This window comes from Oncorhynchus mykiss, chromosome 5 (assembly GCF_057628025.1).
Source record: "Oncorhynchus mykiss isolate SJ-2025 chromosome 5, ASM5762802v1, whole genome shotgun sequence".
NCBI lineage: Eukaryota > Metazoa > Chordata > Actinopteri > Salmoniformes > Salmonidae > Oncorhynchus > Oncorhynchus mykiss.
The window spans coordinates 64,134,679-64,157,500 of NC_143026.1; the positions used below are offsets into that span (position 1 = coordinate 64,134,679).

A 22,822-nucleotide genomic window follows, 5' to 3' on the forward strand; every position below is an offset into this window, starting at 1 on the left:
CCTGATTCACAGACAGAAAGACAGAATGTGAAGTAGTAAAACACGTGTTCACCATTACCACCCTGGTCTTACGAATCAAAGGTGAACATCAGACACAGCCTCATAGAAACATTAACACAGGTGACCAGAAAGACTTCACTGGAACAGCTCTACCAACACTCCCCCCTCTGCCGTTGTTTCCGACATATTGATGCAAAACAGGGGCAAAAACTAAAGCCCTTTTAAATCTGTCCCATGTGTCTACAAACAGTCCAGTCTCAGGTGTCACAAAAGTCCACCTCCCATGTCACTTTACTGGAGTTACTTTCTTACTGATGATTTGACCTGGGAGAACTCCTCACCATCTTCAAGAGCTGGGACAACAAAGGTGTTTGACTTGACACTTTCCAGTTGACACTTTCCATGATGCAATAAAACCTACAGTTCGCAGGCTTAATGACACTAATGGCTGTCTAGGAACCATGATTAGGAGAACAAATCTATGTTAAGAAATTATAGAAGGGAGATGGTGCAAAGCCTCTCTCGTTTATTTTAAATAGTTATCAATGATTGTGGCCCCACCCCTCTCCTTTCAACCCCCCAGATGCAAGCCCTGCCCAGGATAAAATGCAGGACAAGCCCAAGCCTCCCATTCTACACAGGAGAAAGGACTGGCTGCACAGGGAGAGTGAGGACATTCATTTACTGCTTCATTGCGTTATACAGGCAGACAGACCTGACGCACACTCACTGACTGCCTCTCTCGCTCGCTCGCTCACTCACGAGCTGCTGCCTCCGTCTCTCTCTCTCCCTCATACACACACTGTCTCTCAACCCTCTGCCTCCCTCTCACTCTGCCTCTCTTCACTCACATATACACAGACACACACACACACACTAACTCTGTCTCCCTCGTTCTTTCACTCTCTCCTCTTTCTCTCTCTCTCTCTCTCTCTCTCTCTCTCTCTCTCGCACACACACACACACACACACACACACACACACACACACACACACACACACACACACACACACACACACTAACTCTTTCTGTGACTCTCTCTCCCTATCACACTCTCACACACACTTACACATGCACACATTCACTCTCTCTCCTCATTCAACTCATTCTCAGCCACGGGTCAGCAGCACAGACAAGCACCTTATTCCAGTCCAGCTGTAGAGAGGAGCATCGCAAGGTGCACACATCGCAAGACAGGACACTGACTGACTCTGCAGCCGTAAAAGAAGGACGCAAGCCAAGGAACAGAACAAGCTTTCGGAGAACAAGGAAACAACAAAAAAGAACAGATTGCTTTTGGCAATGGATTTACAAAGTGAATTGTTTTCCGGTGAATAAAAGCTGAAATACAAAGAAGAGGAGATCCTCATCAGACACACAAATTAAGAAACAAACTCATCTGGGAATAAGGACTGGTTGGAAGTCCAGGTTCCTCTCTGCTCTGTTATTTGGAAGCCCAGGCTCCTCTCTGCTCTGATCCTCAGTGACAGGGTCTGCTGCTCCCTCGATCATCACCCCTTCCCACCCTCAGAGAGCGACCACTCACCTGGACCACACAGCCCGGGTCTCCAGCCAGCCAGCATGCATACTGCCTGTGCAATGTGCACCTTGGGAGTCTGACTCACCATGTGCAGATGGATGCCACCCGTCGCTAGTCTCCGTCCTGACCTCGCTGCCATTGGCACTGCCCACGCTGGGCTTCCGCCCTTGCCCAGTGCTGCATCCCTTCGCTTGGCGTTCCTCACCCTGCTCCTGGTGGCTGGCACAGCTCTGGGGGGCTGCCCGCTCGGGGTAGGGCATGAACCCCTCCAAGTACTGGCGAGAGGCATCAACTGCTCATGGACACTGGAGCGGCACACACGCAGTTACAATCACCTAGAGGGCGACGTCCGACTACGGCGGCTCTACTCCGCCAACAAGTTCTTTCTCTGTATCGACAAAACAGGCAAGGTGGATGGCACCAGACGGAAAAACTATGCTGAAAGTGAGTAAGCTGACACTATCTCCCCTTTCTATCTTTCCTATGTGACGGAGAAGAGATAGGGTGCCTATTGTCTTTTATGGTGGTGTAAATTCTCTGATCTTGCTACTTTTATAGCGGTTCATAGGAGTTTCACTGGCTTGTATCAGCCTTTTGCACCTATTTGTGCCGTGTTTGGAGCGGTAGACGTTGCTAGGTAAGCTGGGAATTCCATAGTGTGGTTTAAGCCTCCTCATGGGAACCCCGGCACTGTGTTTACAGCAAGGCAGACTTGAGGAAAGACATTGTGCATCAGTTGGTCGTGCAAACTGGGCTTGGGAAAAAGCTTCAATTTCACAGGGGCTTAACATGTCAAAACTGTGTTGAAAGTCCTCTAGTTGCAAGGGGCAGATGTACCCACAAACCATTTCTGTCACAGTTTACATGGGCACAGCAATTTTAAATTTTTCACTGTTTTCTCACCAAGTTTGTTTAGCGCTCTTTAAGGGGATAGTCGGGATAATTTGGAGCCTTTGTGATTTAAACTGTTAAGTACAGACCCAGAATCAATCTAACACCGATCCTGTGTGTGTGAAAACTTCAGATCAGATCAGAGAGCTGGCTTCACATCTGTGTACAGCAAGTGTACTGGGCTCGCCAACAGTGTTTAATTTATTGTAGACAGTCAGAGAATTTCCACATACCCATGCAACGTGATAAATCTCCTAACACATACCTACAGTATCATCAAGGATCTTCCAAAAATGCCTTAAACAGATCAGACCTCATCACCTGCTACCATCTCATCTCAGTATGTTCAGTTGTCCTAGTTTTTCCAGATTGGACAGCACTGTATCTGATGTTAGTAATAAGGACACTTGAGAGGAGGGACGTGCACTGGTGTCACTCACTCCACGATCTCAATCAATGGTGTCTTTCAGACCTTTGACCAGGTCAGACAAGTTGTCGCTGGTCATGAACTGACTTCCCAGTGGCCACTGGACAGCCTTGAGACGTTTACACCTTTGACGGTTATATTTATCCATTTAGTCGTTAAAGCCTTTTTACGCCAGTGGGTGAGTCAGGTTTTTTCCATGCTACCGAGGTAACAGCAGGGACTGCCCAGTCAGTCTGCCACTGTGTACAGCCTTATAACCGTCTGGTGACATTTGTTAACATTTGTTAACTAGACTACTCACCTGGCAGACAGTTTTATACCTCACACACACGCCAACATAAATTCACATTGACTTGAATTATCACAATTCAAAATTGTGTCGGTGTTCGTTTCCCTCAAATGGGGATTCAAATGTTCATATTGGTGGTTTAGATGTCAGATATAATCATTAAATGTAACTATCTATGTTTGACACTTTAAAGGGAGGCGGAACTTCCTGATTTGGCCTCGTTTCGGTCATTAAGAAACGTTAGCGGCCCTGACTCAATTCAAATGTGAGTTGGTTTCGGCGTGTGGTTTGATGTGGGTGTCTCGTGTGTGTTCACAGGTGGAAAGAGTTAGCCAAATCTTCTGCCAATTAGCTTCAGCTGGCTGGTGTGCGAAGGTGGCAAAGTTGGTTTGACTTTAGATAGCCTATCTTCGGGCTAGTTAGGGACCGTCAATAAATTACACAATGTAAATAAGACAATATTTTCATTTTGCACACCTTTCAGTTCTCATTAAATTCTTTCAATATTTATATGCAAAATTCTTTGTAATTTACCGATGCTCCCTAACTAGCCCCATAGGGATATCTAAACTTAACCCAAATTTACCATAGGCATTACGATCAGGTCGTGTGCATCTGCACGCCAAATTGATGATTACTTGTGTGCTGCCAGTTGTGGGCATGTGGGCAGGGTTGAAACCAACCCAACCTTAATTTACGATGTGATGCAGCCATGACTACAAAACTCAGTTTTGCTGAGTCAAGCACGTGATTTTCCTGTGTTTTATATATATTTCCACACTATGAGGTTGGAACAATACTGTGAAAATTATGATAATGCCCTTTCAGTGTAATAGCTGTTTGAAAAGACTGCCAGAAATGTCAGCCTGTTTTGGTGGGATTGAGTTTTGGCCTTTCATGGTGACATCAACATGTAGTAAATTAGTTAATAGGCCAATAAGAGTTCCAAACCTCTCTGCCAATCAATCAAATCAAATTGTATTCATCACATGCTTCGTCAACAATAGGTGTGGACTACAGTGCCTTGCGAAAGTATTTGGCCCCCTTGAACTTTGCGACCTTTTGCCACATTTCAGGCTTCAAACATAAAGATATAAAACTGTATTTTTTTGTGAAGAATCAACAACAAGTGGGACACAATCATGAAGTGGAACGACATTTATTGGATATTTCAAACTTTTTTAACAAATCAAAAACTGAAAAATTGGGCGTGCAAAATTATTCAGCCCCTTTACTTTCAGTGCAGCAAACTCTCTCCAGAAGTTCAGTGAGGATCTCTGAATGATCCAATGTTGACCTAAATGACTAATGATGATAAATACAATCCACCTGTGTGTAATCAAGTCTCCGTATAAATGCACCTGCACTGTGATAGTCTCAGAGGTCCGTTAAAAGCGCAGAGAGCATCATGAAGAACAAGGAACACACCAGGCAGGTCCGAGATACTGTTGTGAAGAAGTTTAAAGCCGGATTTGGATACAAAAATATTTCCCAAGCTTTAAACATCCCAAGGAACACTGTGCAAGCGAAAATATTGAAATGGAAGGAGTATCAGACCACTGCAAATCTACCAAGACCTGGCCGTCCCTCTAAACTTTCAGCTCATACAAGGAGTAGACTGATCAGAGATGCAGCCAAGAGGCCCATGATCACTCTGGATGAACTGCAGAGATCTACAGCTGAGGTGGGAGACTCTGTCCATAGGACAACAATCAGTCGTATATTGCACAAATCTGGCCTTTATGGAAGAGTGGCAAGAAGAAAGCCATTTCTTAAAGATATCCATAAAAAGTGTCATTTAAAGTTTGCCACAAGCCACCTGGGAGACACACCAAACATGTGGAAGAAGGTGCTCTGGTCAGATGAAACCAATATTGAACTTTTTGGCAACAATGCAAAACGTTATGTTTGGCGTAAAAGCAACACAGCTGAACACACCATCCCCACTGTCAAACATGGTGGTGGCAGCATCATGGTTTGGGCCTGCTTTTCTTCAGCAGGGACAGGGAAGATGGTTAAAATTGATGGGAAGATGGATGGAGCCAAATACAGGACCATTCTGGAAGAAAACCTGATGGAGTCTGCAAAAGACCTGAGACTGGGACGGAGATTTGTCTTCCAACAAGACAATGATCCAAAACATAAAGCAAAATCTACAATGGAATGGTTCAAAAATAAACATATCCAGGTGTTAGAATGGCCAAGTCAAAGTCCAGACCTGAATCCAATCGAGAATCTGTGGAAAGAACTGAAAACTGCTGTTCACAAATGCTCTCCATCCAACCTCACTGAGCTCGAGCTGTTTTACAAGGAGGAATGGGAAAAAATGTCAGTCTCTCGATGTGCAAAACTGATAGAGACATACCCCAAGCGACTTACAGCTGTAATCGCAGCAAAAGGTGGCGCTACAAAGTATTAACTTAAGGGGGCTGAATAATTTTGCACGCCCAATTTTTCAGTTTTTGATTTGTTAAAAAAGTTTGAAATATCCAATAAATGTCGTTCCACTTCATGATTGTGTCCCACTTGTTGATGATTCTTCACAAAAAAATACAGTTTTATATCTTTATGTTTGAAGCCTGAAATGTGGCAAAAGGTCGCAGAGTTCAAGGGGGCCGAATACTTTCGCAAGGCACTGTAACAGTGAAATGCTTACAATAAGAGCTCATTTTCAGTTTTCCCCTCCCCACTCAGACCACTCCCGGAAAGTCCTAGCAAAATTCTTGCTTGAGCAATTGGCCTTTGCAAAGAAGCCATCTGTATTTCTTTTTGACCAATTTAATTGAAAACAATCACAGTAAGGTACTTAATTGTTACCCAGAAATCATTTGATACTGAGATAAAAATGTCTGCATTGGACCTTTAAATTCATTGGCTGCAGCAGTAGAAATGTTGAATTGGCATGACAAGGGAACTTAATAAGAGGACTGTAGCTAGCTGAAACTTTTTCATGCTCCCTTAGAAAGCAGGAAAAGTGATGCATCTGGATTGGAAGATTTGTGGCTTTCCATGATCTTGTCAGAAGTGGTTAGTCGGTTGTACAGAGTGGTTCCCCATGAAAATGTGCTGCCCCCAAATGCAATGCTGTCTTTAACCACGATCCTCTCATTTCCTGCCCTGGAAAGAAAGATTCTCTATGAACACTACAGCACAGTGAGGGTGTGTACCTACCTGTACACATACAGCAGCACCCTGCCAAACCAGTGGTCATTCAGGCTTTGCCTTGAAATTAGTTCAAGGGACCGTGTGGTCTTGATGTGGTCATACCTCACAATGAGACAATCTGGTTCGGTCTATTCTGAGGTCTAGTTTGGGTTCTGTGTCACCACAGGCCATTGCGTAAAGGCTTTTTCAATTCGACTTAAACAATCTTTACCTAGAGAATTCCTTGATACTGATACGGTCACTGTGCTATAGATTGGAGAGGGACGACTGGGAGGAAGCTCTGCATTTGTAATGAGCTTCCATTGACACAGATACAAGAGTGCAGCCGCAGTACAACTGTCCCGGTGAAAAGAGAGAACATTATCTTTAAGTGGCTTGGCTGGCAGAGTAGATTTTTGTGTTCAGTTGATTTTCTCAATTGTCTAATACAAGATGAAGAAAACAGCAATTACTTTATTATCCAAACATAAATCTCACTTTCTGTGAGCACATCACACATGAGCACACGCACGCGCAAATGCATATGCACGCACGCACGCAAGCACACACACACAAACTTACACATTCACACCACTCACCCACAGCAGACTCCTTGCTCCTTCCCACACAATTTAATGTTGCTGGTGTGAGTGGGGAAGCACAGCTCAGCAGAGCCCTGAATACTGTCCAGTGCGAGGCCCCTCCTTGTCCTCTGTGTTGCCCTTACGGTCTGTCAACACGGCTACATTTGCCCCGACAGCCCTACTACGCCCTCGCCCCACTCAGTTTTTCCAGACCATGCTTCCAACCTCTCAGGTGCAGAAACAGTCGGAATTAGTCAACAGGCACTCTGCTAATTGAGGTCGGAAAATATTGTATCAATCCCAGTGGACCTGAGTATGGAACAGCTGAGGGAAGAAGCTGGGTCTAAGAGAGATGGAAGGGACTGAGAGAGAGAGAGAGAGATGGAAGGGACTGAGACAGAGAGATGGAAGGGACTGAGACAGAGAAACGGAAGGGACTGAGAGAGAGAGACGGAAGGGACTGAGAGAGAGAGACGGAAGGGAGTGAGACAGAGAGACAGAAGGGACTGAGACAGAGAGACGGAAGGGAGTGAGACAGAGAGACGGAAGGGACTGAGACAGAGAGACGGAAGGGACTGAGACAGAGAGACGGAAGGGACTGAGAAAGAGAGACGGAAGGGACTGAGACAGAGAGATGGAGGGGACTGAGACAGAGAGATGGAAGGGACTGAGACAGAGAGAGGGAAGTAACTGAGACAGAGAGAGGGAAGGTGGGGTTGAAGAGAGCAGGTAGCACAGTCTTGAACGAAAAGGTGAGCAAAGGAGTGATAGTCCAAAATCTAAATGGTTGGGATATCTGAATTAATTCAACTGTGTATGAGATCCAGATAGATGCTGATTCGTGTTCTCATATTTGTGTTTAGATACAATATGATACCACCACTCTACAGTGATGTTCTTAGAGTTCAGTGGAATATTATACTAAATGACTAAATTATTCTTGGAATATTGAAATGTAACACTTCTTGTACTGGTCTGGACACGATTTGTGGCCAGATATCAATTGCATCATTTTGCTAATCCACTCCAAGGTGCAGTTCTGTCTGAAAAAGCATCCTGTTCTGTCCTGATGATTTTGAACACACAGGTCAGATATCAATACCTGAAACGTGTTATTGTTGCAGTCAGACCAAATCCCCACAGCTCTTTAAAGTATTTGCTAATCAAATCACCTAAATATCCATCAGCCATGATAAAGTGCCTGGCAAACCAATGAAAGATAACTTGCAAAAACCACACGGGCTAAGTAGGCCTTCATTTGTGTGTCACCAAGGGGCTAAAAATAGCTTGTTGAAATAATAATGAGAGGAGAGAGTTTTCTTTTTGACTGATTGGGGTTCAACATGTTTTTCTTTTTAGCCAATGGTGGAGGTACAATGATCGAAAAGAAAAACAAATCAATGTATTTACAAAAGCTCTGAAAGTCGGCACGAATCATATCCTGTCCAAGGTCATGGGTCATAACTTACGAATTAAGCAGAGCACAACAGCTGTCGAGGTCAGACCGACCTCCACACGATAAACCCCAACAGCCAATCACTGAGTAGGGAGACCAATAAAATCACAACACAATGTTTGATGTTCCTCAGCCAGCCTTAGTCCAGTTCAAAATACATATTGGATCATTATGCTTGGCCAACCTCGTTTTCATACTTTTCCCTTTTTTCTCATGTCAGGTCAGCATGAAATATAGTTGGCAGGCATGCCAATGTATGAGCCATGTTCACATCTCACTTGAAAAGGACACACTGTTGAAATGAAGGGTGTGTGTGGCTAAGGGCATCAAACAGTTGAGCAGCCTCCAGGCTATGACACTGCGTTTAACCTGAGGAAATAAGGTAATGTGACAAGTATAATCAGAGAAGTCACATTAAAATATGTCTGCTTCGCTATGTGTCAGTTTGCTGTTTTAACGTTCTTCATCTGTGCAGTTTACACTGGGAGGAGGTGTGTCCTGTTTACCACATTTCCCTTCAGCTTAGCTTTGCAACATCTTGCTGTTTGATGTGCGACTTTCCTCTGCAATGAGTTCATGAGTATTTGACTTGGACTGGGCCCATAGGAAGAAAATCTTCCACCCCTCTAGAATATGTTGTGGAAAGGATTTAAACCCATTTGAGAGAGGGGAAACTGTCACTCACTGGCCAGAGAAGGACTAGGTTGAACTTGAATTGGGTAGGATAAATTATTTTACAGGCAACTAGCTGCTTGTAAAGACCTTACAAATTGGCCTCAGCAATGTCCACGTTATAATATTTATTGTTTAGTCCCTAAAATACGAGTTTATTTCTGTTTATTGTAACTAGAACTTGCTAACAGTTAGTTTTAAGGGTTCCTATTACAGTGTAATTGCATGTGTGATTACACTGTAACAAGTATTGTAGTTAATTGTAATGACTCTGTAATAACAACATGTAACAGGCGGTAATTGCAGTCTAATTACAGGTGAAACAACAAATGCTCGTTACCATGCTTGATACAAATGGGCACGTGTCCACCATTTGTTTCGTTTCTTCTCAGCTGCATCTGGTTCAGTACCAACTGTCCCAAAATTTGAATCTCTCGTGGACAGAAGCGCTAGGTGTCCAAGGTTGGAAAGGTTGGTGGCTCAATAGGCTCTAATTACCTACCCATGAATACGCACTGTTCAACAAATTCTCCACTCAATGTTGTCACTAGCAGCTGCACCCCAAAAGTGTATAATCTGGGTGAATTTGGTTGAGTTGACAAAAACAGATCAGATATAGGTCAACCTCACTGACTGGGGTCTACCATACAAATGTCATCCCAGATTGTAATTTCAAAAATTACTTATAATTAATGTGTTGTTGCCCATTATGACAACCTGAAGCTCCTTGCCGTCCAAGTGGGAGGATAAACCCACTAGTACACCACAGAGTACATGTACTATCTGAATAATTACAATGTAATTAAACAAGATTTAGCTAGTTAAAACGAAGTGTATCTTAAGGGCTACTTATTGTAATTGTAATTATTGTGTACCTACATAGTACGTCACCTATGTACATAGTTACCCATGAACAATTACCATATACTTATTTACTACTCATTACCCAGTGAAAACAAACTAAATATGAGCATCTAATTTAGTCAACTTAATTGCAACATTTAAAAATACCTTACATTTCTTACAAAATAATGAGGATTTATATTGTTGTATTAATAATTTGATTAATTAGAATAAACAAAGATATAAGTCAACTCAATAACATAAAATAACGATTTTAATAGTTGTGACTCAAATCTACAGCCTATAGTATGGTGTGTAGCCTAGCTAGCTAATTCAGAAAAAACAGCATTGTCTTTTTCCCCTTTTCAAAGGGTAGGTAGCATTAACTAAACCACGTGTAACATATGGATTTGCATAAGTATATGCATCAAAAGTCCCAAAGCAAAGCGACACCTCACTTTTCTATTTTTGGAGTTATTACATAAAACCCATCAGAATTCTGAATAATGCCGAAGTAATGCTGAAAAATGTTATGTGGGGTGTGATGTTATATGGAGGACCCGGCAAGCCAGCCTCTTCCCTATAATGTAAACTCCAACAAAAATAACGTCAAATGTTTAACTTCAAATTAAACCAAATCATATGCATTCATAACTACTGGTTTTAATTACATTTTTAGCCAACTTACAAGCAAATAGTTTTTGAATTTATTGTTACAAATCAGCTTGCAAGGTTGCTAGCTTACTAGCCAGTCAATGTTTACCCTAATAGCCTGCTAATGTTATGTTAGCACTATATGAGTCAGCCAGGCTGTACAGGTTTTCCTGCTCCTCTTCTGAGGAGGAGGAGTAGCGAGAAGGATCGGAGGACCAATGCGCAGCGTGGTAAGTGTCCATATCGTTTAATAAAATATAAACAAATGAACAAACACAGACACGGAAACAATCACCCACAAAACAACAGTGAAACCCAGGCTACCTAAGTATGATTCTCCATCAGAGACAACTAACGACACCTGCCTCTGATTGAGAACCATACTAGGCCGAACACAGAAAACCAACCTAGAAACACAAAAAATGCCCACCCAACTCACGTCCTGACCAACTAAAACAAACAAATAACACAAGAACTAGGGTCAGAACGTGATAGTACCCCCCCCCCCCCCCCCCCCCCCTCCAAGGTGCGAACTTCGCTACACCATAGTCTTAGTCCGCCTCTGTGGCCTCCTAGGAACGGCGACCCTTGCCGCTGACCCTGACATGGGAACCCTAATAAATAGGCCCACAGGACTGAGGGACACCTCTGGACTTGACAAATTTCTCCGGCCTGAGGGGCAGCTCAGGACTGAGGGGTATCTCAGGTAGCTCAGGCTGGTTGACGGCTCTGGCAGCTCCTGGCTGGTTGACGGCTCTGGCAGTTCCTGGTTGGCTGACGGCTCTGGCGGCTCCTGGCTGACTGACGGCTCTGGCGGCTCCTTGCTGACTGCCGTCTCTGGCGGCTCCATGCTGACTCTGGCGGCTCAATGCTAACTGGCGGCTCTGGCGGCTCCATGCTGACTGGCGGCTCTGGCGGCTCCATGCTCACTGGTGGCTCTGGCGGCTCATGACAGACTGGTGGCTCTGGTGGCTCATGACAGACTGGCAACTCTGGCAGCTCAGGACAGACTGGTGGCTCTAGCAACTCTGGACAGGCTGGAGACTCTAGCAGCTCTGGACAGGCGGGAGACTCTAGCAGCTCTGGACAGGCGGGAGACTCTAGCAGCTCTGGACAGGCTGGAGACTCTAGCAGCTCTGGAGAGACGGGAGACTCTAGCAGCTCTGGAGAGACGGGAGAATCTGGCGGCGCTGGAGAGGAGGAAAGCTCTAGCAGCGCTGGACAGGCGGGGGCACCTGTAGCCAAAGGACGCAGAGACAGCCTGGTGTGGGGGGCTGCCACCGGAGGGCTGGTGTGTGGAGGTGGCACTGGATGGACCGGACCGTGAAGGCGTACTGGAGATCTTGAGAGCAGGGCTGGCACCATCCGTCCTGGCTGGATCTTCTCCCTAGCCCGGCAGATGTGGGGAGCTGGGATGTAGCCCCCTGGGCTAAGCACGTGTACTGGGGACACCGTGCGTTCCACCGCATAACACGGTGCCTGACCTGTACAACGCCCGCCACGGTTAGCCCAGCTAGGAGCACTGTAGCGCTGAGCTGGCACAGGACATGCAGGGCTAGGAAGGTGCACAGGAGGCCTGGTGTGTGAGGCTGGCACAGTCTTCACCAGACGACTAGCATGCACCTCAGGACGAGTATGGAGAGCTGACCCAGGTGCCATCAAATCCCCGACACGCTCCGTCGGGCGAATGCCTTTGGGGTGGCGATATTCCCCTGGCTCTGCCCAGGGTCCTTTTCCGTCCAACTCGTCCTCCCACGTCCAGGAGTCTTGTGTTTTCGGCCGCTGTTGCTGCTGCCCGTTACCACCCCGCTTGGTCCTTGGCTGGTGGGTGATTCTGTAAAGGTTTTCCTCCTCCTCTTCTGAGGAGAAGTAGCGAGGAGGACCAATGTGCAGCGTGGTAAGTGTCCATATAGTTTAATAAAACATAAACTGAACACTCAATGAATACAAAACAATAAATGTGAACAAAATCGAAACAGTGCTGTGTGGCGAACAAACACAGACACGGAAACAATCACCCACAAAACAACAGTGAAACCCGGGCTACCTAAGTATGATTCTCAATCAGAGACAACTAACGACACCTGCCTCTGATTGAGAACCATACTAGGTTCCATACACAGAAAACCAACCTAGAAACACAAAACATAGAATGCCCACCCAACTCACGTCCTGACCAACTAAAACAAACAAATAACGCAAGAACTAGGGTCAGAACGTGACACAGGCACTATCGCACCTAGATTACAGCTAAATTAAAGTAAACCAACATTTTGGAAATACATAACGCCATCTAATCAGTTATCAAAAAATGTTAACTACTGGTATATACAGTTATCTTAACCAGCAAGCCAGCCAGCTAAAGTTAGTTATTTTAGCCTGCTAGCTAGCTTAGCCAGCTAACTAGCCTAGCTAGCCAACCCCACGGTTGACATAGCTAAGTAGTAAGCCAGAGAACAACACTAACTAGTCTAGCACAGGTAAGAACCCACAGAACTTACTGATAGACAGATGAGATAGCTACCAAAGAAAAGCCAAGAAGTGAGGCACTTCAGAGGGAGAGGCATTTTTACCAGCCGAGGGAGAGTCAGTTAATTGAATAGCAATATAGTAAGGTAAATCCAAATTGAATTTAAGTGGTTTATCTCTATCACTGCTGACACTCACAATGTACCGGTAGGTTGGTAGGAAACAGAGGTTGCAGGCTTCACATTCACCCTCGGCACAGCACCTGGTTTCAGTCGGGGCCTCATTCCAAATTTTGCCTTCCACTGGTTGTAGCCACAAAGTCCTTTGGGATGAAATGAGCACTGCATACAGTAGACGTGCCCACTGTTCCCTTACTCCAATCCGCTCGCTTCAACCAGACAAACTGGTCCCATTTTAATGCTAGCTTCTCATTTTTGGGACACAAATTAGTCAAAACCCCTTTCCTTGTGGGTATTACTGCACCCAGCAATAACACACCTCCTTGGTATATTTCACTTTTTAAAAAGCTATTGGGTCTGAATTGAAAACGAACATTAGCTGTGGACGACGGAAAACTACTACAACTCACTCGCTAGCTTGACTACCACTACCAAATGCACAGGAGAAGAGGAAATGCAGTTTTTCACATGAATTTATATGCTTTCTTCTTTATTTTTGAATGTAATTACATGCTAGCATGGCTAGTAGCTAACGTTAGCCAGCTGACGTTGACAACAGTGAATTGTGGGTAGTTCTGAAGATATCTGAAAATAAGTTAAAGAATTTTTTATTTTTATTAAAAATTAAAAACTATTTTTATAGTTATTGTCCCAGCCTGTATTGGATAGAAAGTCACGGCCCTGCCTGTGGGGTAAACAGCCTAGGTTGCCCCATTGACTCACACCTAAAACTTGACATTTTTCAAAAACGTTTTTATTGTTGTCTGCTTGTTTTAGTCAATTACAAAACTACATTTAATAAGAAAAGTACATGTCTAAAGATTAGTTATAAACATTGCCTGCTCCTGAGCGTTCTCACTACTTAGAAAAACCTAATATTAAAGAGCTTCCCTCATGTCCCTTACCATGACTGTGCTACCAGCCATGTGAGTGAGTGCTAGCTAGCTACCAAACGGAACATTAAGCTAGCGAAGACCTACAACACAAACAAAAAGACTATACAGCTACAAATAGTGAGTGAAGTTGGAAACGGCCTACGCTAAACAAGTTAAATATGATACATCTCACAGACACACGTTAGCTAGCTAGCTAGCTACAACACATAGGTATAGTTATTCCAAGACTAATATGAGGCATCAAGCCAGTCATTCCTTTTCTCTCCTTTATCATCCTTAAAATATGTCTCCAGTTTTGATCCTAATGAGAGGCATTGTGGCTACCTAGACTAGTTATCTACTGTAGCTATAACGTTAGACTACAGTACATTTTAGGTATAGCAAACACAGCTAGCTAGCTAGCTAAACTTAGCTAGCTTGGCTTGTAGTGGTACTAATGGTTCCTGTCAGGCTGTAGTCTTTACAAAGCCAGGGAAAATGAGACAACCTCGATATCCGACAATGTCCTGGCATATAGGAACCTCGTTGAGACATGTCCAATGGCTCTTTTGAACAAGGACAACTATATCTACTCGCTGCTAGCATGATCCCGCAATCATCGAAACACAAAGGCCAGAATAATTGCTACAAATCATTATTTTTTGATCAGACAGCAAACAGCAGGTTCAATCAGCCAATGACGTCACTGATTGAACTTTCTCTTGGCGAAAACAAAGAAATACAGCTATAATGCATAAGCCTGTATTAAATAAACACCTGTTGTGTTCAGTGATTTAAGAAAATAAACGACCACACCGTGACTACAACTAAGTTACTAAGTCTTTGACCACACTACGTTGTGAGTAAAAACTCATGCTACCTATCCTTTAACATTACAAGTAACAATGGAAATTGACAACATCTGTGTCTTCATCTGTTTCTTTTTGTAAGCATTTTCCCACCCTGGAGTCTTTCGAGACCTTGTGGCAATCTGTGGTAAAGAAGAAGACTGTATGACAATTTAGCAAAGACACTACAATTAGCCTACTAGCCCTACCGTTCTCCAATCTATGATCACTATCATTTCTATAGACGGGTTGATTATTTACCAACAAAAATGACAAGCGCACAACCATGGGGCAAAACAGATAGGTTGACTTAGATTGTTGACAACATGTAATTTGTTTTATTTTTTTTTATTTCACCTTTATTTAACCAGGTAGGCAAGTTGAGAACAAGTTCTCATTTACAATTGCGACCTGGCCAACTTAAAGCAAAGCAGTTCGACACATACAACGACACAGAGTTACACATGGAGTAAAACAAACATACAGTCAATAATACAGTATAAACAAGTCTATATACGATGTGAGCAAATGAGGTGAGATAAGGGAGGTAAAGGCAAAAAGGCCATGGTGGCAAAGTAAATACAATATAGCAAGTAAAACACTGGAATGGTAGATTTGCAATGGGAGAATGTGCAAAGTAGAAATACAAATAATGGGGTGCAAAGGAGCAAAATAAATAAATACATTAAATACAGTAGGGAAAGAGGTAGTTGTTTGGGCTAAATTATAGGTGGACTATGTACAGGTGCAGTAATCTGTGAGCTGCTCTGACAGTTGGTGCTTAAAGCTAGTGAGGGAGATAAGTGTTTCCAGTTTCAGAGATTTTTGTAGTTCGTTCCAGTCATTGGCAGCAGAGAACTGGAAGGAGAGGTGGCCAAAGAAAGAATTGGTTTTGGGGGTGACTAGAGAGATATACCTGCTGGAGCGTGTGCTGCAGGTGGGAGATGCAATGGTGACCAGCGAGCTGAGATAAGGGGGGACTTTACCTAGCAGGGTCTTGTAGATGACATGGAGCCAGTGGGTTTGGCGACGAGTATGAAGCGAGGGCCAGCCAACGAGAGCGTACAGGTCGCAATGGTGGGTAGTATATGGGGCTTTGGTGACAAAACGGATTGCACTGTGATAGAATGCATCCAATTTGTTGAGTAGGGTATTGGAGGCTATTTTGTAAATGACATCGCCAAAGTCGAGGATTGGTAGGATGGTCAGTTTTACAAGGGTATGTTTGGCAGCATGAGTGAAGGATGCTTTGTTGCGAAATAGGAAGCCAATTCTAGATTTAACTTTGGATTGGAGATGTTTGATATGGGTCTGGAAGGAGAGTTTACAGTCTAACCAGACACCTAGGATTTGTAGTTGTCCACGTATTCTAAGTCAGAGCCGTCCAGAGTAGTAATGTTGGACAGGCGGGTAGGTACAGGTAGCGATCGGTTGAAGAGCATGCATTTAGTTTTACTTGTATTTAAGAGCAATTGGAGGCCACGGAAGGAGAGTTGTATGGCATTGAAGCTTGCCTGGAGGGTTGTTAACACAGTGCCCAAAGAAGGGCCAGAAGTATACAGAATGGTGTCGTCTGCGTAGAGGTGGATCAGAGAATCACCAGCAGCAAGAGCGACCTCATTGATGTATACAGAGAAGAGAGTCGGTCCAAGAATTGAACCCTGTGGCACCCCCATAGAGACTGCCAGAGGTCCGGACAGCAGACCCTCCGATTTGACACACTGAACTCTATCAGAGAAGTAGTTGGTGAACCAGGCGAGGCAATCATTTGAGAAACCAAGGCTGTCGAGTCTGCCGATGAGGATGTGGTGATTGACAGAGTCGAAAGCCTTGGCCAGATCAATGAATACGGCTGCACAGTAATGTTTCTTATCGATGGAGGTTAAGATATCGTTTAGGACCTTGAGCGTGGCTGAGGTGCACCCATGACCAGCTCTGAAACCAGATTGCATAGCAAAGAAGGTATGGTGAGATTCGAAATGGTCGGTAATCTGTTTGTTGACTTGGCTTTCGAAGACCTTAGAAAGGCATGGCAGGATAGATATAGGTCTGTAGCAGTTTGGGTCAAGAGTGTCACCCCCTTTGAAGAGGGGGATAACCGCAGCTGCTTTCCAATCTTTGGGAATCTCAGACGACACGAAAGAGAGGTTGAACAGGCTAGTAATAGGGGTGGCAACAATTTTGGCAGATAATTTTAGAAAGAAAGGGTCCAGATTGTCTAGCCCGGCTGATTTGTAGGGGTCCAGATTTTGCAGCTCATTCAGAACATCAGCTGAGCAGATTTGGGAGAAGGAGAAATGGGGAAGGCTTGGGCGAGTTGTTGTGGGGGGTGCAGTGCTGTTGACCGGGGTAGGAGTAGCCAGGTGGAAAGCATGGCCAGCCGTAGAAAAATGCTTATTGAAATTCTCAATTATGGTGGATTTATCAGTGGTGACAGTGTTTCCTATCTTCAGTGCAGTGGGCAGCTGGGAGGAGGTGTTCTTATTCTCCATGGACTTTACAGTGTCCCAGAACTTTTTTGAGTTAGTGTTGCAGGAAGCAAATTTCTGCTTGAAAAAGCTAGCCTTGGCTTTTCTAACTGCCTGTGTATAATGGTTTCTAGCTTCCCTGAACAGCTGCATATCACGGGGGCTGTTCGATGCTAATGCAGAACGCCATAGGATGTTTTTGTGTTGGTTAAGGGCAGTCAGGTCTGGGGAGAACCAAGGGCTATATCTGTTCCTGGTTCTAAATTTCTTGAATGGGGCATGTTTATTTAAGATGGTTAGGAAGGCATTTAAAAAAATATCCAGGCATCCTCTACTGACGGGATGAGATCAATATCCTTCCAGGATACCCCGGCCAGGTCGATTAGAAAGGCCTGCTCGCTGAAGTGTTTCAGGGAGCGTTTTACAGTGATGAGTGGAGGTCGTTTGACCGCTGACCCATTACGGATGCAGGCAATGAGGCAGTGATCGCTGAGATCTTGGTTGAAAACAGCAGAGGTGTATTTAGAGGGCAAGTTGGTTAGGATGATATCTATGAGGGTGCCCGTGTTTAAGGCTTTGGGGAGTCACCTGGTAGGTTCATTGATAATTTGTGTGAGGTTGAGGGCATCAAGTTTAGATTGTAGGATGGCTGGGGTGTTAAGCATGTTCCAGTTTAGGTCGCCTAGCAGCACAAGCTCTGAAGAAAGATGGGGGGCAATCAGTTCACATATGGTGTCCAGAGCACAGCTGGGGGCAGAGGGTGGTCTATAGCAGGCGGCAACGGTGAGAGACTTGTTTTTAGAGAGGTGGATTTTTAAAAGTAGAAGTTCAAATTGTTTGGGTACAGACCTGGATAGTAGGACAGAACTCTGCAGGCTATCTTTGCAGTAGATTGCAACACCGCCCCCTTTGGCAGTTCTATCTTGTCTGAAAATGTTGTAGTTTGGAATTAAAATGTCTGAATTTTTGGTGGTCTTCCTAAGCCAGGATTCAGACACAGCTAGAACATCCGGGTTGGCAGAGTGTGCTAAAGCAGTGAATAGAACAAACTTAGGGAGGAGGCTTCTAATGTTAACATGCATGAAACCAAGGCTATTACGGTTACAGAAGTCGTCAAAAGAGAGAGCCTGGGGAATAGGAGTGGAGCTAGGCACTGCAGGGCCTGGATTCACCTCTACATCGCCAGATGAACAGAGTAGGAGTAGAATAAGGGTGCGGCTAAAAGCAATAAGAATTGGTCGTTTAGAACGTCTGGAACAGAGAGTAAAAGGAGGTTTCTGGGGTCGATAAAATAACATCAAGGTACAGACAAAGGTAAGGTAGGATGTGAATACAGTGGAGGTAAACCTAGGTATTGAGTGATGAAGAGAGAGATATTGTCTCTAGAAACATCATTGAAACCAGGAGATGTCATTGCACGTGTGGGTGGTGGAACTAATAGGTTGGATAAGGTATAATGAGCAGGACTAGAGGCTCTACAGTGAAATAAGCCAATAAACACTAACCAGAACAGCAATGGACAAGGCATATTGACATTAAGGAGAGGCATGCTCAGTCGAGTGATCAAAAGGGTCCAGTGAGTGGAGAGGTTGGTTGGGGGTCACGGCGATTTAGACAGCTAAATTGGTAGCAAGCTAGCATAGGAGCAAGCTAGCATAGGATGGAGGTCTGTTATTAGCCAACTCTTGCGTTCCGTCAGTAGATTAGTGGGTTTCCGTGTGGTAGAGGGGATTCATCCAAATCACACAACAACAACAAAAAATAAAAACAATAGATATAGTTATAGAGGCCCAAGAAGAAAAATAAATAAATAAATAAAAATAAAATAAAATAAAAATTGTCCGATTGTCTATTCAGATAGCAGCCGATAAGATAGCCAACGGCTAGCAGGCCGCAGATGGGCGCCCAGGCAACGTTGCGCCGGAGGAGCCAGCCGGACAATTCCCTCGGGTAGACAACGTCGGCAGTCCAGCCGTGAAGGCCCGGTGGGGCTCCGCGTAGGCAGCAAAACGGGTCCGGATAGGTGACTGCAGCCCAGGAGTGATTGATGGAGCTCTTCAGCTGGCTAGCTCCGGAACAATTGATGTTAGCTCCGGAATCGACGAAAGCCGATAGTCACACGGATAGCAGCTAGCTAGCTGCGAGATCCAGGCATGGACGTCCAGAGCCAGCGGCCGAAATCCAGGGACATGGAGAGAAAAATTGGTCCGATATGTTCCGCTCCGAGCCGCGCTGCGCTGCACCGCGCCGTACAAAACTGGCGATAGATTCTAAGCTATATGTCGTCTCCAATGTTTATTGAAAACATAAATACCTTTGTACAATAACTACTTGTTGTCTCTCAAATACATTGTTACAGATGTTGGTTAGCTAGCTAAATGTCCTTGCTAAATGTCCTTGCTTTTGAAAGAAAAGCACATTTTTTGTCCATTAAAAATAACATCAAATTGATCAGATATACAGTGTAGACATTGATAATGTTGTAAATGACTATTGTAGCTGGAAACGGCTGATTTTTTATGGAATATCTACATAGGCGTACAGAGGCCTATTATCAGCATCCATCACTCCTGTGTTCCAATGGCACATTGTGTTAGCTAATCCAAGTTTATCATTTCAAAAGGCTAATTGATCATTAGAAAACACTTTTGCAATTATGTTAGCACAGCTGAAAACTGTTGTCCTGATTAAAGAAGCAATAAAACTGGCCTTCTTTAGACTAGCTGACTATCTGGAGCATCAGCATTTGTGGGTTCGATTACAGGCTCAAAATGGCCAGAAACAAAGTCCTTTCTTCCGAAAATCAGCAGTCTATTCGTGTTCTGAGAAATGAAGGCTATTCCATGCGAGAAATTGCCAAGAAACTGAAGATCTGGTACAACGCTGGGTACTGCTTCCTTCACAGAACAGCACAAACTGGTTCCAACCAGAATAGAAAGAGGAGTGGGAGGCCCTGGTCCACAACTGAGCAAAAGGACAACTACATTAGAGTGTCTAGTTTGAGAAACAAACACCTCACAAGTCCTCAACTAGCAGCTTTATTAAATAGTACCCACAAAACACCAGTCTCAACGTCAACAGTGAAGAGGTGACTCCGGGATGCTGGCCTTGTAGGCAGAGTTGCAAAGAAAAAGCCATATCTCAGACTAGCCAATAAAAATAAAAAAAAGAAAATGGGCAAAAGAACACAGACACTGGACAGAGAAACTCTGCCTGGAAGGCCAGCATCCCAGAGTCGCATCCCGGAGTTCTATAATTTAGCCCAACATGATGAAAATGTATGAGTGGGACATATTGACTAAAAACATGAAAAATGGAGAAAAACATTTCTCAATGCAGAGAACACCGGAAGAATAATTATAATTGAATTACCATAGTGAATTATTGTTATGTTTGTTTATGTCTCAATTAATCCCATAAGGGATGGGTTGCCAGTTGGCAATTTGACACAAAAATACAATTTCCTTCATTCATTCAAAAAATGTCATTCATTCATTAATTCATTCATGTTGTTAGTAGTGTAACTATTAATTATGACAATTAATTACAATACTTGTTACAGTGTAATTACATATATATTTATACTTTAATGAGGACACCTTAAAATGAAGTTGCAGTAAACCTGACCTATCGTTGGTGTACACTTGCAGGTAGTATGGACACCTGAGTATTTAAATGTGATTCCGTCTGTCACTTATTTTTCCTTATTGATGATGTTCCTGATACTGGAACAAGGACAAGAAGCTCAACCATTAACTGAGAAAGTTATATTATGTCTTAAATATTATGTCTAACTCCTCCTCATGACTCACCATCAATGCTAAGTCAGAGTGACTGCCTCGACAGCATGGAGTAAAAGCTAAGAAGGGAAGCACCTGGCTAAAGTAAGGACAGGCTGTTTTGAATAGGGAGAGGGCACACATGTTAATGAGGGTGTGAGAGGGCTGGGTTGTGCTCTGCTTAGTATTGTGGGGGACATTTAATATGTGAGCTAGAGGCTTTCCCATTGCTCATTAGACCATATGCGATGTTTCCTCTAAAGAGTCCGAGGGGCTTCAGAGAGAATCATGGTGCGAACAGGAGGGGAAAATTCCACGAATCCTGCCACTTTAATCCTTCCGAATAAGGACTGTGGCCCTGGCCTGAGTCGGAAACGATGAAAATCGATCTCTTGCCAGCTGTTCCTGGCATTGAGAGGCAAAAAGCGAAATAAAACACACGCACACACACACACGCGCACGCACACACGCACACACGCACACACACACACACGCACACACACACTCAGACACCCTGGGAATGTTGCGGAAAATGTGTGGCAGTGTGGTACTCTAATTAGTCTAACCTCAATGGCTTCTAACACCGGAGTTTGATATCATGAATGGCCAACTTTTAAAAAATACAAATACCAGCTAACAACCACAGTCTGATCCTTTCTGTTCTTAACTGGGTTCATCAATGGGTTTATTGAGTCTGACTTTGGCTCCAAGAATCCACTCCTTTTTACATCTTACCACTTTGTACATCCTGTGGATTTGAAAGAGTAGAAAAAGGAGACAATACCATTGCCAATAAGGAACCCTCTTTCAAAGACTTGAGCTAATTATGTTAGGAGAGTGTCCATTTGCATGACTGTTTTAATGACATGGGGAATTAGAGCTTCACAAATTATCTATAGACTTTGGAGAGAGCTAATTGTGGAGAACTGAAACAATTACAGAGTTTGATAGCCTAGATGGTAACATGTATATTATGTTGTTAAAATGTATATTATTACTTTTTGTTTTTATTTCACTCAATGATCATGCTGCTGCTCCCCCTATAGTCATTCCCCACCACCCCCTCAACAGTCTTTACTCTGCCTCCAGCCCAATGTTTTTAGTCATCACTGTCACAGTATTTCTATTTGTATTCTATTCTATTTCTATTATATTTTCACTTTTTATTTCACTAGTCCTGCAAGATTTTCACTGTACACTGCAATCCCACCTGCAACCCTGTACATGTGACAATTAAACAATCTGAATCTGAATCTAGATTAAAGATACAGTGAGACAAGGGACCAAGTGTTCTTGATGCCAGAAACAACCATTTCCCAGTGATGTTATTCAGCTCTGTCTGCTACCCAGACTAATATACTGTTGCTAATAGAGTCCAAGCCATGCTCCCCAAAATGATTTACCCTCCTCATACACCATTGTAATGACCTACAATACATTACAGTAGGCATTGCAGTGTTATACACAGACTGTGAGCCAAGCAGTAACTTTTTAGAGGGGAATAGAGCTCAGTGTTTTCCTCAATGACCACTGTTATTAGAGAGGTTTTTGTGAAAGGTGTAAAGTAAGTATTCATTAGATCAGCTGGGAACCGCCAGTCAGCCAGTCTTACTCAGGCAGCAGCACCATATGTTTGGAATCATAATCTGCCAAAGAAAATATTGTCAGCAGCACTCAGTTCTCGGCTTAAATCAGGCCGCTCC

At 43.9% G+C, this 22,822-nt stretch overlaps 1 protein-coding gene across 1 annotated transcript in view; it reads left to right on the forward strand.

Moving 5' to 3' along the window:
* Positions 1-630: 630 nt before the first annotated feature.
* Positions 631-22,822, forward strand: part of LOC110524271 (fibroblast growth factor 22) — a 56,216-nt gene continuing 34,024 nt past the window's right edge. The window contains exon 1 of the mRNA XM_021603761.3: positions 631-1,985. Within this exon, the coding sequence (XP_021459436.1) occupies positions 1,628-1,985 (358 nt within the window). The 5' untranslated portion in view covers positions 631-1,627. The remainder of the gene's footprint in view (positions 1,986-22,822) is intronic.